Source organism: Eurypyga helias, unplaced genomic scaffold (genome assembly GCF_000690775.1).
Source record: "Eurypyga helias isolate BGI_N326 unplaced genomic scaffold, ASM69077v1 scaffold43901, whole genome shotgun sequence".
Taxonomy (NCBI): domain Eukaryota; kingdom Metazoa; phylum Chordata; class Aves; order Eurypygiformes; family Eurypygidae; genus Eurypyga; species Eurypyga helias.
In genome coordinates this window covers 1-22,602 of record NW_010229714.1, presented here as the reverse complement: position 1 = coordinate 22,602, position 22,602 = coordinate 1, and the positions used below count along the sequence as shown (strand labels likewise).

At 43.0% G+C, this 22,602-nt stretch overlaps 1 protein-coding gene across 1 annotated transcript; it reads left to right on the top strand.

The window, feature by feature from the left end:
* Positions 1–3,208: 3,208 nt before the first annotated feature.
* Positions 3,209–20,676, top strand: AKR1A1 (aldo-keto reductase family 1, member A1 (aldehyde reductase)). Its single transcript, XM_010160496.1, has 8 exons — positions 3,209–3,299; positions 9,308–9,427; positions 11,115–11,266; positions 13,772–13,967; positions 14,600–14,799; positions 15,841–15,913; positions 16,864–16,950; positions 20,577–20,676. The coding sequence occupies exons 1-8, from the start codon at positions 3,210–3,212 to the stop codon at positions 20,640–20,642; spliced, it is 984 nt and encodes a 327-aa protein (XP_010158798.1). The 5' UTR covers position 3,209; the 3' UTR covers positions 20,643–20,676.
* The last annotated feature ends 1,926 nt before the right edge of the window (positions 20,677–22,602 follow it).

Genomic DNA, 22,602 nt, shown 5'->3' with positions numbered 1-22,602 from the left:
GGCCGCCCCGATAAGGGGGAGGCGGTGCGCTTGGCGCCGCAGCGGGGGGTTAGCGGGCTTCCGTGGGGTGCACACACGCACCCACCCGCTTGCACATGTGTACATATAACTTACTTCGCGTTTCTGGGCGTGTTTCTGGTGAAAAACCCCTTGCGCTGGGCTAAAAGTGAGTTGTAGCTGCCGGTTGATGCACAGGTGGAGTTCACGCTTTTTTGGTTATCAGTGTATCAATGTATCCCCCTGTGCTTGCTTGCACGGCCCTGGAATTACTCTTTTATGCAAATGTGGCAGTAGAAATGAGTGTTGTTAAGCCAACATCTCGTCCAGAATTAGTCTGTGTTTATTTTTGTCTTTGCCCTTCTGAAAAGAGGCTTTCAGCTTTTTAATGAACCAAATTACGATGGCTAGCAGACGCTGTAGTTCTCTTACATCCCCTTGTTAGGGGAAGAATCTGAGTGGAAAGTATTAATTAGTGCGTTTTCTTCCAGCGTTTCTGATTCTGGCGTGTTTCCATTCTTCCAGAGGCTGTAGTTCTGCCCTCTCCGCCGTGTTAATATGCAACAGTGTTACATGAAGCAGGGTAGCTCTTAGAAAATATGCTGATGCTCATTATCGATTAAACGTGTACCTTGTCTTCTGGGCTGAAGTGTTGCATTTAAGATGATTGTGCAACGTGGTTGTGTAAAGCGTACGGTTGTGTCATACTTGTGTTATAGGCTGTGTGAATCAGAAAGCCTCAAGTGTACGGTTGTATGGCATGGTGTGAGAAGATGCCTTTATTTAGCTAACTAAATTCAGGTAAAAAGCACCTACTTGCATGCGGCCAACTACCGAATTGCTATGCAGATTCAGAAGGGAAGAGAATACGGTTGTCATTCTTCCTTCCCTGCTGTTCTGCCCCAAGAAAATAGATGTACCCCCACAGTTTGGTTCACAAATGATTGCCTTTGGCGCTGACATCTGGACTTAATACATCTTGGTGCAACTTCAGAGCCATTAATTTATGTTTAGCTGTTTTGCACCAGGAGATGCTGGTCCATTACAATCTCAGTGAGAAAGGTACTCACACTCTAAGGTATCATCTCAAATGCTCTTTGTTAGACCTAACCCTGTAAAGAAATAGGATAGCGTTGATCATCTTACATCCCGTCAGATACTGGGAACCCCAAGTTTTGCATCACTGAACAGACCTCCTCCCATTCACACACAGCACGTTGTGCAGACCCAGCCCATAGAAAGGGTTACCCCGTTTCAGTCGCTTGATCTATTGGGGATTCTTTTACATGAAAACAACTCTATTCATCATTTTTTATGTTAGATGGAAAAGATGCTCACATGATAACTTCCTGCTCTTTTAGCTAAAGGCAAGGACACGTAGGTGGTGCAATCGCAGGTACCAAGTGGGAGCTGCCTGCAGACTCCCCTCTTGGAGCAGCTGCTGAGCTGACCCTGCAGCCACGCGTTGTGTCCCACAGCCTGAAGGCCACGCTGTACGTGGGGCACAGTGCAAGACAAGCACGGACCTACTCAGGTTAACTGTTAACATGGATCACCAGCTCCTTCACGTACAGTGGCCTTCGGTCAGGGTCACTCCAAGCGCTCTAAAATGTCTGTCTGTAAAAAAGTGCTGTTTGGTGTCTGCTGTAAATCTACAATGATATGGCTTGAGAAGCTAAGCAGAAATTGAAAATGTAAACTCTCTGTGTGAACACATTTGTCAGCTGAGATGTAATTATCTGAGGAAAGTGATAAAAACATGGAGGAGGCAGAGCTGTTTTGGGATATATGCTGTGTGAACACTCTGCTTTGAAAACATCCATTCCTCCTGCATAATTTAGCCATTCAACCAACACTGCATGCTTCCACTCTTGGGTTTGTTTGTTTTTTTTTCTTAAATAACATTAATGGGACACAGATGAAATGGAGAAGTAACTTCCTCAGCTTCTGAAATCAGCTAGCCAGCTTTGGAGCTCATCCTGAATGCATTTTCTTTCTAACAGTTTGAACAGAAACTTGGATTGTGAGGATGTTGGGACCCTGCAAAACCTACCTTTTTGATAAAAAGTTCTGTGACTGTAAGCAGATTGCTGTTTGCAGCAGCTATAAAGCCAAGAAACAAGTAATGGAAGATCCTGCTGGACCTTTGTTCTGTTGAATTTCACAGAGAAAATGCTTGAATAAGATAGTGATAAACACAAGAGAGAAGCCCAGGCACAAAGTGTCAACTGACTTTGCATAATCTTTTTTTTGTTCTCCCTCTAGTAACAGAAGAACGCTACTCCTCTGTGGATTTGTGCTGAATCAGGTGTGTGACACTTGCTGTAATAGCAGTGCTAGCTGCTGTATTCTGTTCTCCCTCTAGTAACAGAAGAACGCTACTCCTCTGTGGATTTGTGCTGAATCAGGTGTGTGACGCTGTAATAGCAGTGCTAGCTGTTGTATTCTGTTTGTACTTGAAATGCATCTTGTGCAAGAGTTGAGCTCTTCCTCTCCAATTTCCATCAGTCTGTACTCAGATTTTGGCAGTATGGGAACAAGGAATCTTTCAGGTCTTTAAAAGATAGTGTCCCTATTTTGAATGAGCAGACGGAAAAGAGCAGGAAGAAGAAGTTATTTTGGGATTCAAAACATAAATATGTAAGGACCTACTGCATTCTGGATGACTTTGCACAGAGCTAGTTCTAGTTCTATGCCAGAATGATTAAAAACAATTATATATGCACCAGTTCTGTGATCTGTGTACTAAGGTGTTATATCCTAGTGTCCACCTTTGAAAGTGCTGTCCTCTCTGCTAGCCCTGACTTCACATCAGAGAGGGTTTTTTTAGTGTTTTGAACCAAAAAGGTTGTCTTCTCATTTGCCTGCTGCAGGTATACAACAATTCGTAAAAAATTATGCTTATTGCAAAGGAAGCCAGATGTTTCTGGTTTTCTTCACAATGCCAGACAGCCTTGACAGTGAGCTCTGAGTTGGTATACATTGGGATTCAAGGGTGACAAAACTCTTGAATCTAGCATATCTAGCATAAAAAGACAGGACTGATCCTTCAGCAGTCATGATTTTCAAAGCATTATTTTTTTGTTTGTTTTGTTTTTCTGGACTATGCCTTCATAAATGCATTTATTTATTTTTGCATATAAAAGGTAAATTGTTTCAACTTACTGGATTGCTGCAAAACTGAGTTTGTTCTTGTTCTTCTTTAGGCAAAAATGTCTGCAGCATGCGACTTCATTGCGCTCCACACTGGGCAGAAGATGCCTCTCATAGGACTGGGAACTTGGAAGAGTGAACGTGGCCAAGTAAGCACAGAACGATACAATATTGTGCTCTCAACTGGTATTTGTGGTTTGTGCATCTTTTTTGAAGATCCTGGATCTGAGGCCTGGACCCTTCCCTTGAATGGTTTTAGTCTTACATCCACTGCAGTCGGTGGGATGTATGTGTGTGTGTGCATGACACAGGCCTCCTGGCACAAAAGCAGCAGCAGATCTCTTGAGACTTGTTAACTCAGGCCTCAGGCAGTGGTGCTCTGGGACATGAATCCCAAAAGAGACTGATGAGTGGGGTGAGACAGGGAAAATGCTGTAGCTATAATGTGGTGCTTGACTCTTCCACTGGTAAGTCCTCAGGCTGCCAGTTTGACCAGATTCCTCTCTGGCTTGAGCTGATGACTCAGCTGAAAGCATTATTCTGGGAGGCAAGAACTCTAGTTCTTCTTGTAACAGGTCCTGTTTCAGTGGTCAGCCTATGGTTTAGCAGAAAAACAAAGAACTTGCTTGGCTTGTCCTGCTTTTGGACTATGAGGACTAGTATCTCATTAGACACTCATTCTAAATGCAATGAGTTGGCAAACACTGCACTTGGAAACAATTCTGTGTGTTACTACAAACTCTGTGGGACTGTGCCTCCTGTTGTAATACTTCTCCCCCTTTGTCTGTCTTTTCCTTTCTGTTTCATTTAGTTGAAAAATAAATTCTTAGAGGAAGAGATTGCCTTTCACAGCAAGTACGTGCAATGTCCGCTGCTTGGTGGAATTCTGAGCTGGGGGTGGTGTTTATAATGCCTTTTGGTTTATGGGTCCCACCGCATGCCTGCGCAGTAGGTGTTGTCTATCTTCCTGCTGCTCTTGCGTTAGCTTCATGGTGGGTTTTGGAGCACGTCGGATGACACTGTGCTGGTGGCTGAGAGGGAAAGCTAAAACCCTTCTCAAGATGCCTGGCTATTCTCTTGTGCCAGCTGGAGGAAGAGGTGGGAAACAAGCTCTAACAGTTACATCTCTTCAGAGCCATTTTGTTCTTAGTCTTTCTGTCCAAACAACTGTCAGGACAGTGGATCTGTTGGGAATAGAAGCTGTGCTAATGTGGAAGCTGAGTTGGTGTGAGAGCTCAGTCAACCTCTTAAATGAGGACAGGGGTGATTGTTCAGCTCCGTCACTTAAAATATCAACTGACAGCTGAATTAAGTTTATTAACATGCAGGAACTTAATGGAGGAATTTCTGTGCACCCAAAGCAGTTAAATATGCATTGTCTAAAACAAATGCCTGAAACTAAACAAATGGAATATGAATGCATTGTTTATTGTGTGCACTAACTGTTCTGAGGAAAGTGCGATCTCCTAAGAACTGAGAAAGAGCCTGCTTGTGCACAATTTAAACCTAATTCAGATGGATTTTGCTGTAGTACGCAGTGCTTCTGGCAGCTGAACCCCACATGGGATCCAGCCATCTTCTCTGGGGTCCCATGGAAGTCACTGGGAGTCCCTTGTTTGGAATACCTACTGACTTCAAAGGCTTATTCCTAGAATGGATTGAAAGCAAAAATCTAGAATGTGCAGTGAAAGTGGCCAGAGCTAACAGAAGTTGCTGCTTTTCCTATGGAATAAATACATTCTTGTTTATCACTCTTGAAAACTCGGAACTATAGAGACAATTTGGCAGAGCATCCAAATGATTTTCCCTTAAAATTATGTGATGTAGTTCAGGGAGAATAATTGTAATTATGAATTAAAGACTTAGGGCCAAAAACCTAGAGAAGCAGAAGAATTATCATTGATTATATTCAATGTAGCTCTTTCCCAAGCAGAGACTATTTATCGAAAGCTCTTTTGTACAAGGGCTGCACAAAGAGTGGAAGTGGATGGCTTTTTAATTCTTTCAGGTAATTATTTTGCAGATTGTAATTATTTTCCTTGCCAAACTGCTTTTCAGTCTTGACCTTACTCTCTCGAGTAATTTCTTTATTATTGCTGTTCCTGACCCTAAACAAGCCTTGATCTTAGCAGTCCAGTACAAAGGTGTCAGTGCAGTCCTAGTTTTCTAGATGGTAAGAATATTGGGGGAAAATTCATTAATCTAAATCCACATTGGAAAACTGTAGGATTTTTATGGGACTTAGAACCTATAAAATCCTAGCAGGATTTAGATCCTGTAAAATAACAGGATGGTTTTGGTCTTACATGATCAAAAGCTAAAGAGAAATTAGGTTTACCTATTGCCATAGGAACATGGTGGAGGGCTGTTGAGTGGAAGGGAACACAGTACAGAAGCTTATGAACTGGCAGCATGAATGAGTTCAAAGAGGAGTCCATTCAGACAGGAGCATCAAGAGTATCAGTAGCATGGGGTTTTTAGTATTGTAGCTTGATTATCTGTAATCCTTTGATGTTTTGTTCTCTCAAGTGAGCCATACTTTCCACCTGGAGGATTGATCCTCACCTGATGAACAGTCCAACCTGACATGGCAGAGGCTGGTTCTGTGGGGAGGAGAGGCACAGGGCTTAGGGAACTTGTATTTCTCTTGGAAACTCGAGGAAAGCTGAAGAGGAAGCACATACCTCAGAAAACCAGTCAGACTGGGTGTCTTGTGACCAGATTGCAGCTATGGGAGAGACTGTTTAGTTCTTGGAAACGTGTGTTAGGCAATATAGAGAATCCTGGTTACATGCACAAAAAATCATTAGTGCTGGTATACAGTAGGGAGGGACTTGGATTCCTATCTGAAGGATAGGAGGCAAAACCATTTTAGGGAACATCGGCTCTTAAGCTGGCATTACCTATGCGTTGGTCAGAGTTCCTTTTCAGCACATCCTAGTACAGTATGTACAAACTGTGATACAGCAACACGTACCTTCTGGTCATTGCATCCGAGTGTCATGTGGACTGATGGTCTGGGGTGTTTTTTCTTATTTCCTGTCAGTAAATGTACTTGGACTGCTCAAATGTGACAACTTTGCAGGAAGCAGAGGAGGCTGTCACAGCCTCTTATTTACAGGTATTATGGACTGGTACTGTTAGAGTGAAAGCCTCTTCCAAATGGCTTGGAGCTGCCTCTTCCAAATGGCTTGGAGCTGCCTCTTCCAAATGGCTTGGAGCTGTGCAGATGAGGCTCCCTAGTCACTTGAACTCTGTGTTGCTTGGAAGTATAAAGGTGGCTTGGAAGTTTTTTGCCTTGTGATAGGCACATTGAAGTACTGGAAATATAATCATGAATATTATAATGAATTGGGACTTACAGATTCTGAATCTGCCACTGGTTGTTAGCAATGTCGTGTGCCTCCATCTTCAAAACCAAAAGGTGGTGGGTGGGAAGGCCAAGTCCCTTGCTAGGATGTAAAATGGGAGTGTAGTTCTTGGTACTTTGCTATATAGTGAAGGAGAGTAAGGCTTCAGCTGCAGTACTCTGTTTTGGGGCAAACCACGTCAAGTATGAACCAGCTGATGAGACGGCGGCAACAGTGATGCAAGGATTGGGAAAGGTGAGGTGTGATGAAAGATGGAAGTGCCTACAGTTACATGGTCTAAAGAGGTTTGAGAGGAGGCATGCTGGCACCTCCCACATGCACGAAAAGCCCTCATAAAGGGGAAGGTATGGATTTCATGTCTGAGGAATAGGATGTTGCATCAGGGCCATCTTGGTTAGACGTCCAAAAAGGCTTTGACCATAAAGATACCTGAGCATCGGGATAGGCTGCTTGGCACTTACACGAAGGGTTTTGACAACTGTGTGTAGGATTGGTTTAGACTTAGTCGGCCCTGCTGTGGGCCATGAGGACAGACTAGATGATGCCTCAAGATCCTTTCAGACCTACCTTCTGTAGTTATGTGATGCAAGGTCTGTGAGTCACACTAAAGCTGTGTGATTCAAACTCAGTAGTTGCTCCTTCCATAGCAGGATTGGCAGGCTAAACTAAGGAGGAAAGTTTGCAGGATCGTGAGCCATTATCACTTCACAACACCAAGTGTCCAGAGGCATATGAATCCCCAACTGCTTCTGTTGTCTTGTTTTTCATTTGTGGTTTTTTTTTTTCCCCTCTGCCCCCCTCCTGGAAATGCTTATGTCTGAACATAATCTCCAAAATGCAGAACTTAGTGTTAAAACAAAGTACTCATCTTAAATTTACATCTATCTGTTATTAGCTGGTGTTCTTTCCCCTCCAGAAATGCTTTTTTCCCTCCCACATTTTCTTTTGATTGATTGTCTTTTGTATGGAACAGGAAAACTCAGCTCACATTGGAAGGTCTTAGTAGGCTGAGAGTAATTCATGCAAATACGGTGGTTTTTTCCCCCCCAAATCAAACTTTATTTAAATGACCAGTCCCAGTTTTTCAGTGCTAGAAATTTATCAAAACACGATACAGAAATATGGCCTCCTGTTTATTGCTTTCCAGACACGTGTTGGGAGTATATCATCCCTAATTTTCTGTGAGTAGTCTCTGCTTTCATTTTATGGCAAATTGTGTGCCTGTTTGGGTTAAAAAAAATTACTGTGCTGATAGAGAAAATGGAGGATTAGTACAGACAAAGAACACCACTGTTTTTCCTTTCCCTTCTGCTTTGGCTCCACAACCCTCACCTTTTTGGAGGGTAGATATTGAGACCTAAAAGCCTTTAATATGTCTCAAGTTCGGAATTGCTGCGACCCTGACTCTGTAGTGACCTTCTGAGGAATGTCTTTGTCAAAGTGAAACAAGGCTGTAAATACCATCCTGCTAGAGAAAGGAAAAGCTTACTTCACTGCTGTGATACAAGTGCTTTGTCATTCTGGCTAAGGGAAACTAGTCTGCTTTCCAGTTTTCCTCTCAAAATGCCAAAGAATGCAGTCAGAATACCCTGTGTCTGCCTTTACTGTGGCTCTTGACAAGAAAAACAAATGAAATCCACCAGTAGAAGAGATCTTTTTCATATTTCATTCCCCCTTCTCTTTTTTGTAGCATCTGAAAGCAGGACTGTACACGTATTTAATTGGTGTTAATAATTTTGTCAGCTTTAAAATGAAAAATTCTGTTACTTTGATTATGTTGAAAGAAAGATGTTGCTCTCTAGCCTTTGTGGACACGTTTTTTAATCTCTTGACAAGAGACCATAATCTCTATAAATACATTAAGGCCCTGTTGCATCAAGCCTTATACACAGAGTAATTTACAATCTCCCACAGTCTCGAGAGACAAGTCGGTTAAGAGAAATGTATAGAAATCCCTGTACAGATAAGATGTACTCGTACTGTAGCGCTTCAGATGGAAAAGAGGACATGTGCTTACTGGCAGTTAAATGAAACAGATTTTACTTCATGCTCATCAACCTAACGGGCAATGATGAGGTCACTGAAATCTGTAGTAATTCTTGGTTCTTGCAAGGGACGCGTTGCTGTTGGCAGCACGTTCATCGTCTGCAATATGGAAAGCAAAATGCAGGGTTGTGGGCACCATCAGGAGATCCCCTGCAGGCCATGGGTTAGTGGTCAGCAGCGTAGTGACTTGCGTTGTGCAATCAGTGAGAATGAAACACCAAGGCAAAATGTGCCATAAAATAGCATTATCTTAGAAACTCTTGGCAGTTGAACCAAATCCAAACTCTGGCAATTCTGGACAAAGAAACCAGGCTCTTCCTTTACTGGGAGAGAGGAGATATCTTCCAGGCTTGATGGTATTGATCAATTGGTCTGTTAGTTCCAGAAAGTTTGTCTTCCCAAGGCTTTTTTTTTGAAAACTGCTTGTTAAAGCTCATTTTATATTTAAGATGTGTGACAACAATAGTTAATAACAAATCCCTACTCTGTCTGGTCAGCTCTTGCATGCTTGGCTTGTGTGCATGGACTGTTTTCTCGTTACTCTGTAGTGTCTGCTAGCAATTAGCTCTCACTCCTTCAGACTGTGCCACAGCAGACTGCATCCTGCTCTCTTTGGGTCTCATGGCCTTAAGTAGATCTGTGCTTTGGGGTGTTCCTCGCTAAGGCCCTAACGTGTTTTTTACTTCCAGTCATGTGTCCCTTTTCCCTGATTGCATTGGATAACCTGTTTCTGATTACAGGTGAAAGAAGCAGTGAAGTACGCCCTGAGCATGGGTTATCGCCACATCGATTGCGCAGCAGCTTACAGCAACGAAGCAGAGATCGGCGAGGCTTTCCAAGAATGCCTTGGGCCCAGCAAGGTAAAAACACGGGAACCGTCATGCTGACTGTCTGTTGTGTCAAAGTTTGCAACTGTGACCTGAAAGTAGACTGTAAAGTAAACATTTCTGGTGTTTCCTCCTGCTCTATGCCAGATGTTTGTTTAATTAAGCAGGAGCAGGCATGAAAGAGGGCTTTCTTCCCTGTATAACCATCCTGGCTGTCAGGAGGAAAAAAGAATGTCAGGAATATTTGCATAGAAACTACAGAAAACGCCTTTTTTAATTCCCTGCATCCCCACCTCTGCAACGTATCCCAGTTTGTGTGTTCAAAAAGTTCCCAGAATCGCTAGTTAAAATGTAAAATATTTGCCATGATTCATATGAAAAGTTACTCTAATTTGCCAGTCTAGCATGCAGTGGTGGGTAGCCACAGCAAGTTTGGTGACTGTGTTTTTTTTGGTTATAGAGCAAATATGAATGAGTAAATACGTACTTAAAAAAAACCCCAGTGATTGCATATGAAGGTTTGGTAACTGTGACTCCAGGGCCTGCAGTGAGTCCCTGGCCTAAACATGAAGTAATGTGACAGGCATTCCTATGGATGACCTGAGGTAAAATCTTGAATTCATCCACTTGCTCTTGTTGGCCTGGGGGGCCAGAAGGATTACCTGTACAGCCTCAGAGCTCCTGGGAAGAAAATTCTTATGTTCCTGCTTTCCTGCTGCTCTTGCCTTGGCTTTAGGGCAATCTCTTTGTTATGTGATTAACTTGAGAGAGGCTGTTTTCAGCTTGCCCTGAGGATTCCTTCCTACTAGATACAGTAACTACTATAGGGAAGCATAGGATTCTTAGTTCCTATTAGCTAACTAACTGAAAGCCAGAGTTTTTAAAGCATCTTTCTCTTTGACTACAACAGTCGTATGTGAAACACACAAATAACTGCATGGTTGGAGGAGAGAAACTAAGCAATTAATCATGCCAGTTTCTACAAATTAAAGACTTGAGTGAAACTTGCTCCTACACAAGTCGATGTGAAGTGCCCTCTGATGGTGTTCTGTGCTTCAGCTTGCCGAACATGATGCCCTTTTTGTGTTTTATACTTCCTTGTCAACCACCTTTCCGTTTGTTTCATTTCTGTGTCTTACCCTTCCAGTACAGGGCACAGGGCGCTCGGTTCTAGGTTCTGTGAAGAACACACTAAGAAACTCAAGTGCAGAGGTTTGGGGAAACTTCTGTTTATTTTCCCACACTCTTTACATGAGAAGCATTCTTGGTTCGTAACATGTGATGTGTATAGTAAGTTAGCTGGTTGTGCCTAGAATGTGTGAATTGCTAAGTAGAAATTACAAAATTTACATATGAATAAACTGAATAATCTTTCTTTTGGCCACATCACAAAGTGTGACATGGCCACACATTTTGTGATGTGGCCAAAACCCTTGAATTGGCAAGTTTGGAGAAGGGGGTGTGTGGGGGGAATTGTTTTGTTTTTTGAAACTTCTAATAAATTGCTAAGTATTTGGTATACTTTAGGATTTGTCAATGTGTGTATTTCTCTCACTCTTCTCCATCCAGGATACTTGTGAAAGGTTTAATTTGTAGGTTCCCTGTGTTCCCTTGTTTTAAACTTAAATGGTTCTATTTGTTTCAAAGATAGTTGAGGAATTGATACAATTCCCTTTCTGAACTTCTTCCACTACATTATGCTTTCCTGCCTTTCTTAAAGGTTATTAAAAGGGAGGACCTGTTTGTAACATCAAAGCTCTGGAATACCAAGCACCACCCAGAAGATGTAGAGCCAGCGCTAAGGAAAACACTTGGAGATTTGAAACTAGATTACCTGGACCTGTACCTCATGCACTGGCCTCATGCCTTTGAGTAAGTTCTGCCTGGAAAAGGCACAGAAAGCAGAAACCCCAGTTTTACATAAGTGGCTGGTGTTATGTCCCAAGGAGCTTCTTTCTGGGCTGTGAATTTCTTCCTGTGTATGCTGCCTGCACGATGTTTCACAGTGTGGCTGATAGTGTAGTCCTATGGACAGTCATATAGACACTCTTTTCTACCCAGAACCTGTACACTTACTCATATTTGGTCCACTCATTCACAGAAACAACTGTTAGAATTTCATTCTTTGAATTTCAGTTGGGTGAGAGTTTGCTTACTGTTTTGTAGCTTATCTTCAGTAGAGGAGACAAAATTTCTGGTTTTGTATAGAAGTATTGTAAATAGAAAACAGCTAATTCTTCTCATAATTTAGCAATGGTGATGCTGGAAAATGGGTATTAAGTCTTCATTTTAAATCTTTAAGCAATCACTTATATTTTTTAATAGTGAGAACAACTAGGTAATGAAATGAGGATCGCTAAACTTCTGACAGTTTGGCATGGGTACCAATGTTAGGTAACTGAAAGTAGTCTGACTGGGAAGAAGTAATAAAGCTTTGTGGGACAGGTTTCTACACTGAAGCTTGCCAGCTTACACGAGCTGACAGTTTGGCTTGCTGTGAGGTAAAATCTTTGTCGAGTTTAAAATATATCAGAAGTTTAAAATAGTCTTCGTCTAGACACTGGGGACGTGTGGCAGCTGTTCTTGGTTCTGCTGTTGACCTACATGGTAACCTTGAGGAAATCCTGTCACTGCTTTGTGCCTTAGTTTTACTTATTTGTAAAATGAGAATTGTTTTGGAAGGACGGCAACGCTATTTACTAACATTTATGAAGTGTACTGGAGGGGCCAAGCACATGCAGTGTCATGGTGGTGAGGAAGAAATGAAAATCACTTCTGACACTAATTCTACGATTCGAGGCAGTAGGAGATGAGAAAATTCTCCAGGTAAGTGCTAAATGCACTTATCTCACAACCTCGTCAGAAGCAGAGTTTCTTGCTTTATTTTCTTGTAGCTGTGGAAGCAGTTCTGCCCCCTCTGCTCCTGCAATCAGTGAAAAGGCAGGGGGCGGAATAAATCTTCAGAGGTTTGCATGGAGACTTCAATCAGCAGGGAAACCCTGTCAGTTTAAGGGGCTTCTGTCTGTTCTGCAAATTTGAGATCCCTTTTTATCCCCTTCTAGTCATATGGACTGAATTTTACGAAGTGTGCAACACTGACGATAAGAGGAAAGATGTTCCAAGTATAAATACATTTCTCAGCATAACAGAATGAGGAAGTGTTTTCAACTAGAGCTGATTTGCAGGAAGAACTGTTAAAAATTCCCCTGTTGTGAAACAGGTTTGTTTTCCAGTCAATTGAAAAAAACCTCATCAAACATTGCTTTGATAATAACGATACATAACACAAATCATGATGCGTATTTAGACATTGCTAATATTTAAATGTGCTTGACGTTGTGGAAACTGTTGACAAAACTGACATTCTAATAAAGCAGTTGTATGTTTTCTCATTGGAAACTGTTCACTCTGCGGTCTTCCATTAGCTGTACTTCAGCTGGTTTAATGCATGGTTATCTATAATGCCTACTGTATTGGGAAGCTAAGCAAAAGAATGTTACGTACACAGGAATCAAAAACGACTTTTGAATAAAAATCACAGTGCCTCTAGGTCTTGAGAATTAGTCTCTCAGTATATTACTCTTGGCATATGAGGCTGCTCTTGTGAGTTGGGAGCTCATAGGGTTTTCAGAGTTATTTTTGGTTCCAGATCTATCAACGACATGAACAAGAACCATCTCCCCTTGTCCCCAGCTGCTGCCATTGCTCACGCTGTTCACTGCTTAGCCAGAGCAGCGTTAGGCAGCCTCTGAGATCTGAGCTGGCAGAGTCCGGCGGTGGATATGAAGCAGTGCTCTTCCAGGGGATTGCTGGCAGCCCTTGAAGCATGGACTGCTCAGAGACCAGTCATAGCCCTTTGGCAGTGCGGTGGTGTCACCTGGCGTAACCACGTTCTTTGAGTATGTTTTGTTTTAATTTTAACTGGCAAAACACCCAACCTACAGTCAACGTGCACATGTTAAGACCTCTGTGAGAATCTGTGCTTTTATCAAGTGCTAACACCGCTACAGAGTCCGGAAGGAGTGGGAAAACCAGTGTACATTGAATGCAGTCTCCCCTAGATAGCTCTTAAACCAAGATCCCTTTGGCAGCAGCCCCAGACAGACTGTGAAGAATATTTGTCCTCTCTCAAAAACAAACTGAAAAACGAAAGCTGCCCTCTGAATTGCTCCTGAAGTTTACATAGGAAAGGCTGTATGTGAAATAATTTCTTACAGGTTAAATCAGCATAATGGCATTCAACAGACAAATTCGGTCAGTTTGTACTCTACCCTCCAAGCTTTTCAGAACTCTTTGAGGGAAGTTTCTTTTAGTGAAGAACTCGCATAATATAAATAACGTGGTATATGTACTTACACTTTACCTTTGTTGCTGTAGACGAGGGGACAATCTCTTCCCAAAGAATCCTGATAACACGATGCGTTATGATTACACGGATTACAAGGATACCTGGAAGGCTATGGAGAAGCTGGTAGAAAAAGGTCTTGTGAAAGCCATTGGACTGTCAAACTTCAACAGTCGTCAGATCGATGATGTACTGAGTGTGGCTACTGTCAAGCCAGCTGTGCTGCAGGTAAGATGAAAGGAGAGGATGAAAACCTTTCCTGTTTATCCATAACAGTGAAGAATTTACAAACCAGTGCTGTTTGTTGCACAAGGGGTGCAACTTCTTAAGTGCAGAGAAGGATATAGCCAGCTCTGCAGGAGTAGGCATACAGAAGTGGTCTTCCCAGGCAGATTAATTTGCTGGGGAGGAGGCCTATATCCATGTTCTATGGACATTCATGCCTGCTTAGTTGAAAAGGTCTGTGGAAGAGTTCATCTTCTGTGTGAGGAACAATTTGGTCTGTAAGAAAGAGTTTGTGAGGGAGTAACTTGAATCCCTTCCATAGGGAGCTTCCTTGCTTGTTGGATGATCTGTTTGGTACATGGGGAAAATCCAGCACTATAAGCTTAGGTGATCTATTCTCATTTTCGTGTAAACTTAGCCTACCAGACACTTCTTCATTCTCCTGGTACTAAGTTATCCTTATGAGGATAACTTACAAGGATAACTTACTTAAACCTTATCCTCATAAGGTTTCCCAGAGTCTGGAGTGACCTCCTGTGATGTGTTTGGTTCTGCTGTGCTTTTGACTTCCTGTTTGGTTAGAGTTTAGGGTTGATCTCTGTTCTCTAGCCACTCACTGTGGGTCATTTTAATAGGTAGAATGCCATCCTTACCTCGCTCAGGACGAGCTGATAGCTCACTGCCAGAAACGGGGACTGGTTGTCACTGCCTACAGTCCCCTTGGTTCTCCAGATCGCATGTGGAAACACCCAGATGAGCCTGTGCTTCTAGAAGAACCCGGGATCAAAAAATTGGCAGAAAAATACAGCAAGTCACCTGCACAGATCATCCTCAGGTACAGAACAATTGTGAGAGAAGGTGGTATTTGGGACCCGGCCTTAAATAAAGCAAAACACACAGGCTAGAAGAAGTCTTCTTAAAGTGGGTGGTTTTCCACATGGGCAGGGAGTTAAAATCACAGGAGTGCCAAAGGCAAACCCCGTTTGGTTTTGTTTTACAGTTGTTTTGCTAGAGGTGGTCCTGCCTTAGGGCAGATGGATGGACTAGACCAGAGGGAATCCAGACCATTCAGGGCCTGGATCCATGTCCGGGACAATTCACTGCCTTTGCTGAAACATCAGTAGGACGATTATGGCAGCAGTGTGCCACCTTTGAGTGCTGCCTGAGGAATTTGCATGTGGCCAGTTGCTTGAACCCTTGAGCTCTTGCTGCTGCATTCAGATGGGCTCCTGGGAAGAGGGACTGAGGATGGGACCTTCCTTCTTGTGCTGAAGGAAGCTGTTTTGTTTTTCTACAGCAAAAGCCAGCTGCTGGGTACTGGGAAACAACGTGATTGACAGATATCCAGAATGTGATCAGCACCTTGTAAAGTAAAATTGGATTTCCATCCTTGTTTTTTTGTCTGGCTCTATATCGATCAACATCACTAGTAGAGTCGGGCAGCAGCAAGTTACCCCACCAGCTGAACGTGTTCAAGATTCCGTGCTCAAACCACTGCAGAGGCACTTGAGGGATCTGGGTTTTCTTTCAGTTTCTCAGTGCTTGTCATGTCAGAACTTGTGTAAAACGCTTAAGTACATTTTTTTCCCTGACTGTTTCTTGGGTTTTGAGCTTAAAGCACCTGAAACTTGCTTGGTTGTTCAAAGGCATGAACCATCTTCCCCTCGTTGGTTAGTCCAGTGGCTACTGTCCTGCTTGGGCTTGGACATACTAGGTCCTAGTACAATTCAGTGCTCTGCCAGCCCTCTTCTGGGTGTTTTTATTTTACAGAGAAACATAAGTGGCATCTCTGCTGCCACAGGTTATTACTCCACCAAAATAAATACTGTGGTTTTCGGGCTACATGCACAGAAAATCTCTCTTCTCCTCTTAACAGATGGCAAGTGCAGCGTAAAGTGGTTGCCATTCCCAAGAGCGTCACTCCTGCTCGCATTCAGCAGAATCTCCAGGTAAGTTTAAATGGAGGAAAGGAGTTTCAGCAATGCCCTTTCATGCGAGTAATATACTGTCCTACTACTTGCAGAGCAACAAGCTAAGGCACGTGGTTCATACTTGCTCATCAGTGTATGCACACACTCAGAAGGGAGGGGGAAGATTTTGGGAAAACAAAGTTGGTATGTTTTCAGGGACTGAGTGTGTGAGTGTGTGTATGTGCACATGCACAGTCTTGTTATCCAGAGGTAAATAATGTGCTTTGTAGAAGTCTAAATGAAAAATACTAACTGAAATCTATCTGAGATACAGATTTATTAAACAGGGGAGTCTCCCAATGATGTTCAGTGGTTCTTATTTATGAATAATAGTTGCTCTACCCTGCAAATCAGTGACTATTTCTGCAGCAAACTGTCGTTCTAATGATGCAGAAGGAGTAAGTGTGGTTCGCTTCTGCTCTGAAGTAGAGACAGGTCACTTCAGAAATTATTTGAAAACTCTGACTTCATATAGTCTTGAGGAAGGTCTCTGAATCAGCTCTCATGATCTTTTTTTCAGCCTTTAATCATGCAGATTGGCTGGTTACACACTTGTGTTTAAGTTAGGAGTTGTTTCTGTAACTGTTATTCCCAGTAACCAAATCCTGCCATGTAGTACGCTGTTAGAAATCTCAAGAAATTCCAGTAAACTCTGCAGTTACTCAAGGTTTAGATCTATGTGGGACAGAATATTGATTGAATAGGCAGCACTTACTTGGAGGAACAGTCTCACTGCTTTTTATCCTTGTGGAAGAGTGCTATGCAGCATCAGTGTAGGCTTAGAGCTGGCAAGTGTATGAACACCTCAGACGTTGAGCCTTTGTTTTGGTGTTTGTTAGGAGTTTAATTGTAACTTCATATTTATAGAAAGGAGACCAACTAATGGTCACCTATGGTTGTTGAATAAAGCCTCTTGCTTTTGTTCTCAGGTGTTTGATTTCAGCCTCACAGAAGAGGAGATGAGCCACATTGGGAGCCTGAACAAAAACTGGCGTTACATTGTGCCAATGATTACGGTAACTTCTCCCGTTTCCAGTAGTTTTCATATGTGCACGTGGCCGCAACTTGGGGGTTTTGCAGTTTTCTTTCTTTTTCTGTCCCCATCAAAACTACTTACTTGTAACTGCACTACATCTTTTTAGGGTATCTAAGGTGAAATAATTTTTCAAAAGCTGGGTACAAAAAAGGCAGCTTTTTGAAAACTTTTCTCCTCCGTTGTGGCCACAGATGGCGCCCTCGAGTTCTCGTTACTGACTTGTCCATGGGCCTTTAAGCCACAGTCCCATCCTACCTCAAATCTCACCAAACTTTGATTTGTTCTGGTTTGTTCTTCTGGAGTACAAGCTATTCCTGAAGGAGTACTCCTTCTTCCAACTGTCCCCATTTATATACTATAAAACTCTAAGATCAGTGAAGATTCAGAGTGCTGTTAGTTCTGCACATCTGTCCTGAGTGTCACATGAGGGAATTTGTCCACTCCCCTCCCCTGGATGTCCCCCCATTTCAGAATCTTTTGTAATGACCTTCCTCCAGCGTAAGGAGTTTGGTTTAGGCTGTTGTGTTGTTCTTCCCAAATCCATTACCTGCAGCATCTTTTAGCACCAGCAGTTTACTCTGTCTCATGAAACCTTACCTCGTGTCCCATCTGTTTTAGAGAAGCCAGTGCCTTGTAAGTGTTGAAGTCCTCTTGATCTTTCTTATATTAAAGGACCTAACCTTGTTCTTTCCCCTCACTGCAAAAAACCTGTCGTCAGTGCCTTGTCTCCTGTCTTTCTAGTGATCCTCATTTCTTATTGTCCTGCTTCTGACTATGGAGCAGAGCTGTTGCCATTCCCTGGTGCGTCACTGACCAACACAGGGCAGCTGTGCTATAGTGTGTCTGAAGTTATTTATCCCTTCTCTAGCACACAGTACACTGCATAGATACACCAGGTCTCTGCAAATTTGGAATCTGTCAAAGATACTCTTGCCTCTCCAGCAGCTTGTCTGCCTGTAAACTGTTCTTCAGTAGTCAGTGGCTACTGGCTGTAAGAATTCTTTGGGGATGGCTTTTCTCCAGGACTTACTGCAGGGTTTTTGAGTACTTGAGACCGTGTCAGTGACTAGTCTGAATCAGAACGGAGAAGCTGTGAATGCGTGGTGAATGACTGTCTTGTATCAAGGGTAGATACCTGTTACAGCTTTCGCTGTTTCTCATGCTGGGGCTTATCAGACCTTCAAGGCCATGCTTTCAACTGTGTGGTTGCTTCAGCATGTGTGTGTAACTATAAACCCCACATCCCTGCACCCACAATTATCTTTGTGTTTATGGGTGAGGAGTCTGCACGCCGAGCTGCAAGCTTAGCTGCTGAGCTGTGTGGATGTGGCAGTGACAAGCATACCTGCTGCTGGCCGTGCTGCTTCCAAGTGTTTAGCTACTCACGCTGCAAACAAAGTTGTTTTGTTAATGAAACTGCACAACACGCTAGAATGCCGCCTGGCTGGGATAATTCACGTGCTTTTGTTACCTGGGAGACCTGATCAGATCACAGTGCTTCACAAAGGGGAGATGAAATACAGTTCAAAGTGCTGGCCCATCCAGCTAGAAAAAGGGTGAATGTGGTGCAGCTGGGCTTCAAAGATACTGCCATATTGTCAGATAAAACAGGAAGGAGCAAGATGAGGAGAATTGAAACAAGACTCTGTAGCTGCAAGATATCTAGCAGAACCTTTTGTCTCCTGCCCATCCCTTCTGGGCTTATCAGAAAGAATTTTCATCAACTGTGAATTAAAATTCCTGTCTAGCCTTTCATGCCTATCTCCCCTCTGAATCTAACTTACATCATCTGGATTTCAGAGTGTGATATGGCAGTGATATCAGAACTCCTATCATAACTGGCAGGACTGTTTTTCCTTTCTTTACTTCACTGATCTGCAACCCGAAGTTCTTACAGCTGTGCCACTCTTCTCCATGTCGTGGTTTTGTGTAAAGCCTGAGGAGAGACTATTCCACATGGCGTGTAGACAATTTCAGTTGCTTTATAGCAGTACATTACCTGGAGAGAGGTTGGAAATTCTTTGCACCAGCCTGAAATCCCAACTTTTGGTAACACATGATTGGCCAAGGAATATATTTAAGTGAAACTTGAACGATTAACAAGCCAGGAGAGGAGGAGAGATGGTGCTGTACACATCATCTGTCTATTTTTGATAGTTAGCTGCCGTTGACCTGCAATGTGTTGACTGCTGATTTTTTACACACACCCCTTCTCTCAAATTCCTGGGGTAGGTTGGAATCAGCTCTGTGAAACACTGCTTCTGGCAGCTGCTGTCTTGGCATGCTGGGAAGAAGAATGCTTACCTGAAGAGCTGGTCTGTGTAGTAAAATATGCAGGGGGAAGAAACAGGGAAAAAATGCGGAATATGAATTCTAGGAACATAAGGAAGTTGTTGCCTCTCAAGAGAATAGGAGAAAACCTGAAGATACTGTGATACTTTTGTCCACTTTTAAGGATTGCTTTCAATTGACGGCTTCCTTTCGGCTTTGTTGTATGTTAATCGGCCCATCAGTCAGATGTCCAGCCTTGACATCTTGGTTTTCTGCTCGGTAGTGCCCCCAAGTGACTAACTTCACGCGTCAGTAGGCACTGTAAACAATCCATTACCGGGGATTCCAGCTGTTGCTTGGAAATGCAGGTTTTATACTGAAAGCTATGAGAGGGTACATGGTTTGAAAATCCCTGTGATTCCCTCTGTAACATTTTGAGTGATCTCTAACATCACAGTATATGTATAAATGTGATTTTTGTACTAAAAATCAATGATTTCTCCAGCAGAACTTTTATTTGGTCATTAGCTGCTTAATAGAAGTTTTAGCTGAATGATGCTAGTCTGTCACCCAGGGAGATGTGTGCTGCCTCTGGATCTCCCCAAGTGTAACAGATGGGGAGCAAGCTTTTACCTCAGCTCCTTGGAAGCTGAGGGTGTTGCAATGGACTTAAGGCAACCAGAAATGCAAGCTGTGCATCTGAATGCTTAGGAGTGGGATGTGGGAACTGAGGCTTTTGCATGGCCACGTCTGCTTTTGGGCCAGCCTGAGCCTCTGGTTCATTATATGTGCCAGTATTCCCATTTTACAGCTGAGGAAGCTGATCTTCTGTGGAAATGTTCTTGAACAAAAAGTGCAATGAAGGAGTTCAGTGACACTATTAATGTTTCAGTATATGACCCTGAACGAGTTATTCTGTGTGTTTCATCTTATCCATCTGTAAAATTGGCAGCCCGGCAGCTCTCGATCGTGGAAACAGGGGCAAGAGCTCCCACTCCAATAAAGTGTTTTGAAGTGTGCGTGTTGCAACACCCAATAACAGCTACAAGGCAAAAGGCTTTCAACTGTTCTTAGTCTCCAAGGCTCAGCAGCTTGAAAGACTCTTGCTCTAGGCTACAGAAATCTAACTCTCTTCAATTTAATTTTTTAAAATTTTTCTTTCAAGAAGTGCTAGGAGGACTCGGGAGTAGAGGGAACAGCTCTTGTTTAAGCTGAAAAAGATGCTCCCAGATGTTTGGAATATGAAAATTTAAAAATAAACCTTGCAGAATTTGAAACTGAGAGTAAGAATGGATTTTTATCTTTGTGACTTGAGTCTGTCTGTTTACTCCACAGGTGAATGGAAAACTAGTAGCAAGAGATGCTGGACACCCTCATTACCCCTTCAATGACCCCTATTAACTCCTAGAAAATAGGATGTCAGAGTAACGTGCCCTTCCAAAAAATAATTCTTTCCACCATTTGTCACAAAACCTGTCCTGATAAAACCTTCCTTCCTGAGTAGGTGTCCTTACAATGTACTGCTTCTAACTGATCTCCTTTCTGCAGATACTGTAGCTTCCCTGTCCAAGTTTGTGCATTTATTACAACGATGGCAAGCTTGCTCCTGGAAGCATCAAATCCTAGGGAAATTAGATAAAGAGTGGGGAAGTCAAAATCAAGTTTGAAATGTCATTGTCGGGCCAGGGCAATACTTTGGGTTTACTGCCTGCGAAAGAGTTTTGAAAGCCTTAGTTATTACCATGAGGAAAAATAGAGTGAAGGAATGGAAGCATTTCGAGACTAAACAACTGCTCAGCCATCAACTCTGATGTCTTTATTAATTTTGCTATACAGAGAATAAAGTGAAGGGTGCTGCAGTTGCGGTGTGCATCAACCATTCATTAAAACCCAAGTAACCAGCCACGACCAGTGCTTTTACCCACTTTAGAGTACTTGCGGGACTTAGAAATCTCTGTTTTCTTTTCCTTTTAATTTGCCTGTAGATTTGAGGAGAATAAATGCATACCCTGGAGCAGGCCTTCAGGGAAATCCGCTCTGTTGCTTGTCACATGGATCGGTTTCAGCTCTGACAGTAGCTCTGAATTTCCTATCGCAGAAGCCTCAAGAACTTTCTAGCAGGTCTTGCAGAGAAACATCCTGCTTTTCCCGTAAAGTTGCCCAGTGTCTCGTAACCAAAGATACCCAGTTTGAGTTCTGGAAGGTCACTAAATTAGCTCCTGAGAGCAAAGGCCTGTCAGAGGGCCCCTTCCATTTTAATGTTATGTTTTCCACAGCTGCCTGGGTTGATGCTTGGGAGAGCTGGTCCTGTCTCCTGTTCCACCGCTGACCGGCTGCTAACACCGGGCAAGTCATTTGCCTTTCCTGTGCCTCTGTTTTCCCACTTGCCGTGCCTCTGTTACTCCCTGTCAGGGACTAATTTACTGTGAGCTGATGCAGTGTTGAGCAGGACTGGAACTGTAGCTCTAACAAGGGGTTTGTTTTGTTTCTCTTCCAGTGAAAAATAATCCTCTGCATTCAAGTAGTTAAAAAATTAATTAGATTTTTTTTAGTTTTGATAACCTCCTTTACAATAGGCCTGTAGCAAAACTACATACTCAAGTGTAATGCCTCCTCAAGGATTTCCTGCCCTGGGCCTCGCAGCGTGCAGCTGAACTGGAACAAACCTGTTTATCACTTTCCGTGATCCTTCTGCAAAATTTGAAGAACTTCTGTTCCTCAGTAAACTGTTTCCTAATTCCTGCGGAATTTACCTCAGTGGAGAAAGCCATTACAGCTCGGTTAGGATTCTTTACTGTGTTAGATGTTTTCTTGCAAAGGGAAATGAAATCCCTGTTGGTGTTTTATTATTATAATCAAACACGGGTGACGCTGGATACGGTTCTTGCTGCAGATCAGCAGGGAAGGTGCTACGCGGAACGTTAACAGCAGGCATCCTGCCAAGAAAAGTGGCTTTTGTCGCCTGTATTTCCACTTGTACGTTTGCATGTCTTAAATAAATACTGTGCTCGGGATATGACTTTGAGACTTTTTCCCCCTCTCTAATGTCACGGCCCCAGTTAACTTTTTCTGGTTACTTCTCTGATCAAGCGGGTAGAGAGAAGCAGATTAATTGCGTGTCTGGGTTAAACCCGCAATTCCCAGCTCTGTTGCTGCATGGGGTGACATGGCGCAGTTGCAGCCGGCGAGCTTTTATCTTGAAATAACGCAGGGGGAAATGAGCCTCCAGGTCTCCGCCAATGGCTTTGCTGCTGCTGTGCGAGTTTTCTGGAGGTCTCTGCTGTCACAGCTGCCGCGGCCATGTCTGCCTTGTGGGGTAGGTCACGGGCACGTGTCCCGTGGGGAGGACACAGCACGAGCC

Bases quoted from the DNA above. Each gene is read 5' to 3' on its own strand.
- AKR1A1 (XM_010160496.1), top strand. From the start codon at position 3,210: ATGTCTGCAGCATGCGACTTCATTGCGCTCCACACTGGGCAGAAGATG. The intron at 3,300-9,307 runs GTAAGCACAGAA...TTCTGATTACAG, and splicing joins GGAAGAGTGAACGTGGCCAA to GTGAAAGAAGCAGTGAAGTA. The intron at 13,968-14,599 runs GTAAGATGAAAG...TCATTTTAATAG, and splicing joins TCAAGCCAGCTGTGCTGCAG to GTAGAATGCCATCCTTACCT.